Here is a 6,981-nt window from a genome sequence, read left to right as displayed (position 1 = left end):
TGCGTTATAAAATATTGCGTTATAAAACTTTAAGCAGAATATTTAATTGCTTTTATTATATTACGTTAAAACATACTCCGTGAATGTTATATCTGAAGTTTTAGTTTATATAAAATAAATATTATGCCAACAGTATATTAGATTGAAAGTTGTTATATCAATCGTCTATTAACCGCTCACGCGATACATGCAGCCGTAGACGTATATCACACCTAGAGGTGTCGAAGTAATAACAGGTAAAAGAACTAATATTAATTGCTATTTCGGTAACTACTCTAGCAAACCATAAAGTTTTTAATGCCTGGGTCTGTCATTTAAAAAAAATAAACAACTTCAAAAATACGTCACGACAATCGTATATGTTTATTGTTTGGGCTGGTGATTTCAGTGTTTATTATAGTAAGTAGCGTTTTTTAAGTTTACCCTGAATATAAATGTTTATAAACTATACTATTATTACTGCATTTTATTTGAGATGTTTTTGTTGGCAGTACGGAGAGTATTTATTTAGCAATGCAGAATAATATTTTTTATTAATAAAAACTCCTTTATATAATGCAAGAATATGTCAAATGTCTGTATACTATAAACTAATTATATCTGTTGAGTGTTATGTCGACTAAAAATATGTAATTTGTTGTTATATATGTTATGTATCCAGATTTGCATAACACACATACCTAAAACGTCAGTTCAATGCACTTGCATTGCAACTTGACCGATGCAAAACTCGTCATTTTAATTATAATTATGAGACACTTTTCGGCCCAACGTTCCTAACATCGGACGTAGACTAAATTCCTTTAGTTAAGATCTTTTTCGTATAAGTACTTTTAGACCTAACGTACCTAACTTCGGACGTTCTTAAAATTATTTAGTTTAAGAAATACTTAATATTTTAGAAATATTTAATATAGTTATACATCATATTTTCTCGTCTTTACTTCATCTCCACTGCGGCCACCCTATATAATTTATATTACCTTAGACGATGGAAACTAAAGGACATGTTATGTTGATATATATAAATCAGACGTTATATGTATATGATGCATTTCGACGTCGAAAACGTAAACATTTTATTGTCTTTGTTTAACTGTTGCGTGCCGTCTTAAGCCAAAAGAGATAGCATTACATTGGTCTGTGTCAAACACGGGAATCGAAAATACGTAACGTCATCTTAAATGCCAACCGTGTCCATTTCACAGTACATGAAGTACATGATACGGTTGTCAAAGGGAAGTACATCAAATGTCAAAACAAATGTTTTTCCAAGTGCTTTATTGAATTGTTCGCATATATTGTAATAAAATGGACAAAAATATTGACAGTGAGAACAATTAAGTATTAATAAAAATTCGTCGCTGCTGCATTACGGGATGTGGCATTTGAAAAAGCGAAGATCGACCGAATGTAACATTGTACAGACACGTGTCATTTTTCTGTCTATAAATCACGCAAAAGCCCAAATATCTCATGTAATTAGACATATTTAAGTAGTTTATTCACAAATCTTGCCAAATTTTGCTTTGGTTTCTTCAGATTGCCTTTTTGTTTGTATATTTTTTAGACTGTTGTTAACGATTATTTTGAGATAGTGTTTGTTAAATATACGGAACGGAGCTGCGTTGACAAGTGAAACGATCGCTGGTTAGCTTTGCACTGATTTATTATAATATGAACTGGTGGTGGGCGCAGCCACACATACCTACATACATAACATTCCTCCCTCTATTATAATAACCTAAATTAATACAAATATTAAAAGTACTTTTTATAAGACACAATGGGACGTGGGCGTAACAATCTTTTTGGTACAACTCCGGGACCCTGTGGCTTGTCCCGGGTATCGACTTCGGCTTCCGCTTCGTAGAACTCATCGTCGGAATTCGATTGTCTCGCAGTAGCGCAGACGGAATCAGCTAGCATCTCATCGTCCCTCTGTAGAGTTCCGCTCGCATATTCGTCCTCTCCCGACCATGGAGAATCGCTCGGCACATACAGTTCGGCTCTCCTTCCACTGGCTGACTGTGAAGCAATATTCGGTGATGGGAGTTCAACCTGGGGTTCCGGTGATTCGGGAGACAGCGATAATGGTTCCGACGAGGACAGCGGTGTAAGAGACGACAGCGGCGAAGACGGCGGCGGCGGCGGCGGCGGAGGCGACTGTGGCGGCGGCAGCGGCGGCGGCGGTGACGCAACAGGTAAGTTTACATTTGAACTATGTACCGAGTCCCAATAATTGTTACTAGTCCCTTTGTACAACATTAATTGATTTATGTGTCTTTTATACATTTCCGAACTATCGATATCTTTCACTAAATATAGAACATTTCCTAATTTTTTCTGTACGATTCCTTTACACCATGTATACTTTGTTTTATTAATAAATTTTTTGTACAGTACAATGTCGTTTTTCTTTAATTTTTTAACTCTGGTTTTCCCTTCCTTATTTCGTGTACACTGTTGGTTATTTATTATATCAGGCGACGGCGGTGGCGAGGGTGCCGATGAGTTTGGATCAATCAAATCTAATCTAGATCTTAACTTGTGACCGAATACCAGTTGAGCCGGAGACAGCCCCGTGGTAGTGTTAACAGAGTTACGGTAATCCATTAGGTATTTCAGTAATTTTGTCCACGTATCCCCCGCGTTGAGATCCCACAAAAGACACGACTTTATTCCCCTTTTCACAATTTTTACAAAACTTTCGGCCTGGCCGTTGCTCGACGGGTGGTAGACCGGTGACGTCATATGCGAAATCCCGTTTGTTGAACAAAACAACTCAAATTCCCGCGAACAAAAAGCTGTGCCGTTATCACTAACAATCGTTTTAGGAACACCGAATCTAGACATAAATTCACATAATTTTAAAATCACTGCCGCTGATGACGTGGACGTTTTCATATTGTATACCTCTACCCACTTAGTATGTGCGTCTACTGCTACTAAGTATACACAACCTTTAATTGGACCAAGGAAATCTATGTGAATTCTATCAAATGATCGAGCTGGGTACTCCCACGGAGTCAGCGGGGCGCGGGGCGGCGAGGGGCGCAACTGAATGCACACATCACACGTACCTATCATGGTTTCCACCGCTTGGTCAATTCCTGGAAACCAAAATCTAGAACGAGCCTCGCCCTTTGTTTTAACTATACCTAAATGCGACGAATGTAATTCTTTTAACATTGTCTGGTGTAAACTCGCGGGGATGACGACCTTATGACCTCTCATTACGCATCCATTCTCATAAGACAGTTGTGATCTACACAAATGATACGGTTTTAACCGAATATCATCAACTTTAGGCGGCCAGCCTTTCATAATGCAGTTAATGACTAGACGTAAGACTATGTCCGATTTTGTTTCTTCGCGTAATCTGTGTAAAGTGACGGGCATGCTGCCGTCTACTACGAAACAGACATAGGTCGCCCGGTCATATGCTACCTCGCAATCGCAGCACTTGCATTGTTCGGTGCACGCGCACTCGTGCACTTCTCTCGGCAGGCTCGCGCGCGACAGGTAGTCCGCACTGTTATCAGCGCTGCGAACGTATTCTATTTTGTAGTTATAGCTACTCAGAAACAAAGCGTACCGTTGTAATCTATTTGCAGACATCTCTGGAATGCCCTTATGTGGCCCGAAAATGGACAGAAGTGGCTTGTGGTCCGTTCGTAATATGAAAGGTTCGCTTCTGCCATACAAATATTGATGGAATCGTCGCACGCCATAAATTATTGCAGTTGCCTCTTTCTGTATTTGAGCATATCGCCTTTCCGCCGCATTTAACGTACGCGACATGAAAGATAAGGGTCGTTCTACACCGTCTTTACCTATTTGAGAAAGAATAGCTCCCAACCCCTTAGGAGAAGCGTCGACGGTTAAAATGATCGTCGCACTTGAATCGAAATGTGTAAGAACCTGTTCCGATGTCATAACTTTTTTAATTTCTCGAAATGCCGTATCATGAACTTCATTCCAGTCCCATTTACAACCCTTTTTCAATAATTCATATAAAGGACTGAGGATTGCGGATGCATTTCGTACAAAATTCCTATAATAGTTTATGAGCCCTAGGAATGACTGCAACTCACTAACATTTTTCGGAACTGGTGCTTCAACCATGGCCTTAATTTTTTCCGGTGCTTTCTTCAACCCGTCTTTCGTAATGATATAGCCAAGATAATGAACTTTATCCTGAAAAAATCTACATTTTTCTTTTTGTAATGTAAGGCCTGCGTCCTGCAGCCGCTTCAGCACAGCATTCAGCCTTTCAAGATGCTCCTTCCAGTCCTTACCAGTGACCAAAATGTCATCTAATAGACATAATACGCCATCTAGACCTGAAAGCACCCCTTCGATTGCGCGTTGAAAAATGGAGGGTGCGCTGGCTAACCCAAATACTAATCGAGAGAAAGTATATAACCCACGGTTTGTATTTATGCAAGTAAGATTTTTTGACTCGTTATCTAAAACAAACTGGTTATATGCCATAGATAAATCTAATTTACTAAAGTGTTGACCCCCATGTATTTTAGAAAACAGTTCACTAGTTGTGGGAAGTGGATATTTTTCCACCTGCAGCTGTTTGTTTATAGTTCTAGAGTAATCGGCACACAATCTGACTGACCCATTCTTTTTAAGAACTGGAACTATCGGAGATGCGTATTCTGAGTGCTCGACAGGCTCAATAATACCTAACCGGACCAACCTGTCAATTTCGTGATTGACCTTATCGCGCAAAGCGAATGCGACGGGACGTGCCTTGCAGAAAACCGGTTTAGCATTATCTTTCAACAACAACTTAATTTTGTACTTGTTAAAAGTGCCTAATTTGTCCGAAAACAGCTCTGAATATTGTTGTTGCAACAATTCAACAGGTGGTACAGAATCCACACAAAAATTCACCGGTACCAATTGCAAATTAAACGCTGATATAAAATCCCTACCCAGAAGAGGCGGGCCTCCGTCACGTATTACATAAAAGACAATAACGTGAGTTTGTCCCGCATAACTTATCGGCAAACGAAATATACCTACACATTCAATTTTCTTTCCATTGTACGTCATCAGCTGTTTCATAGTATTGGATAACGGCACATCTTTAAAATGAGTTTTATACAAGACCTCCGACACTACAGTTACTGTTGACCCACTGTCTATTTCAAATTGAAACGGTCTATTTTTAATTAGAACTGTTTCTACCATGGGTGCACCCCTAAATGAACGAATGTAATAAAGCTCACCGTCATCGCTTTCGTCATCCTCACCCTGGCCACCGCAATCCACCTTTACGTAATTCACTTTAGAACACATTTTACGCAAATGGCCTTTCACGTGACACTTTTTGCAAATGTAATTTGCAAATTTACACTCCGAGGACTTATGATTCGTAAACCCACAAACACTACACTTTACTTTGCCTACACTTCCACGATTCCCGTTGTTTGAGATCTTGAACAACTGATCATGGGACGCGCTCGCTAGGCCGGCGCCGCCGGCGGCGGAGCTTGCGGCCGCGGCGCTCCGTGCCCTGACATGGTTCTCCGCGGTCTCCACGACCTTGGCTAGCGTGAGACCGGCTAAATCCTTTGCGTACAGCTCTTCTTTTTCTCGTCCCGGTAGCATGCCCATTATGAACTTGTCGCGCAGCGCCTCTTCGACATTGAGGAAGCCACACTTTGCAGTCAGACCTCGTAATCTCGCTGCCCACTGAGAATGGGTTTCACCCACTTGTTGAGCGGCCGCGTAAAAGTTGTGACGCTCACCAAACCCGACACTCTTTGGTGTGAAGTGAGTGTCTAAAAGATTTAATAAATCTTCGTAGGGCACGTCGTCGATTTCCTTGGGTAAAGTCAGGTCCGTTGCTAGCTTGTAGGTACCCTCTGTGAGTGCGCTTAGCAGGATCGCCTTTCTTCTCTTGCCCTCAGGATCCGTCGATTCATTAAAATTATTTGCTACGAAATATTGCCCAATACGACCTTTATACGTTTTCCATGTGTGTGTATTGTGATCGAAACTATTTAAAATCCCGAACTGAGCACTAATATTCGCCATTTTGCACAATATTTTTTTTTTGTTGCGGGTAGTTCGTCGCCACTGTTAAATATACGGAACGGAGCTGCGTTGACAAGTGAAACGATCGCTGGTTAGCTTTGCACTGATTTATTATAATATGAACTGGTGGTGGGCGCAGCCACACATACCTACATACATAACAGTGTTGTTCTTGGTAGCGTACATATTATCGATATTCTGTTATTAAAATAATTCACTACGAGGTTTTTGTTATTTTATTATTATTATTTTTACTATTTCAAGTTTACCTACAAATAAAAAAAGAAGAAAATGGAAATCATACCGCCGTATAATAGTGCCGAATATAAACATTGAATCAAGGACCATCTTCATATTTTATTCGCTTCATTTTGAAGAGTCAAATTTTAACATAACTTTGAATGTAACTAGATTACATGATAATGCAATCCCATCATTAGGTTTGTTGGTAAATAATTTTATATTTAATTTAGGTTAAACACGACTCATTTACAGTTCCTGAAAACAAAATTATCCACTCGTTTTCTCACTGACGACTCTAACTACTAAAAATTCTTATTTTATAAAGTCAGCATTATAAAGACCATGTTGGTCTGACGTTGCCGGGTGAAGGCCAATAGCAACGTATAGACAGCCTATTTGCCTTGCCATCGTTCGGTGTCACTCGCCTAGCTGACCGAGTGAAGGCGAGCGCTAACCTGTATAGAGCTCGGTTGACGTGGCTTGTCACAACTCGCAGTCGCTCGTGACTACTTGTCTCACTTCGGAGAAGTGTCGATTTTTCTGCACAAATCAAAGGCGCTCGGTCAATAAGTAGTCAATTGACATCGTATAATCAGACATTTGCATGCTATTTAACATATGCGAAACATGTTTTTATAACACTGTCTTTTGTTACATCTCATGTTATACCATGTTTTA

The 6,981-nt window shown here is 40.0% G+C and overlaps 1 protein-coding gene across 1 annotated transcript; it reads right to left on the bottom strand.

Moving 5' to 3' along the window:
- Window positions 1–1,761: 1,761 nt before the first annotated feature.
- LOC113236082 (uncharacterized protein K02A2.6-like) lies at window positions 1,762–6,218 on the bottom strand. Its single transcript, XM_026472068.1, has one exon. It carries the CDS (start codon window positions 6,058–6,060, stop codon window positions 1,762–1,764), a length of 4,299 nt encoding a protein of 1,432 aa, XP_026327853.1. The 5' UTR covers window positions 6,061–6,218.
- Between the last annotated feature and the right edge of the window lie 763 nt (window positions 6,219–6,981).

The sequence above is a fragment of the Hyposmocoma kahamanoa genome, unplaced genomic scaffold, assembly GCF_003589595.1.
Source record: "Hyposmocoma kahamanoa isolate Upper Pololo Valley unplaced genomic scaffold, ASM358959v1 88088, whole genome shotgun sequence".
Classification (NCBI taxonomy): Eukaryota; Metazoa; Arthropoda; class Insecta; order Lepidoptera; family Cosmopterigidae; genus Hyposmocoma; species Hyposmocoma kahamanoa.
This window is presented reverse-complemented; position numbering and strand designations above follow the sequence as displayed.

Coding starts and splice junctions, on each gene's coding strand:
- LOC113236082 (XM_026472068.1), bottom strand. CDS start 6,060: ATGGCGAATATTAGTGCTCAGTTCGGGATTTTAAATAGTTTCGATCAC.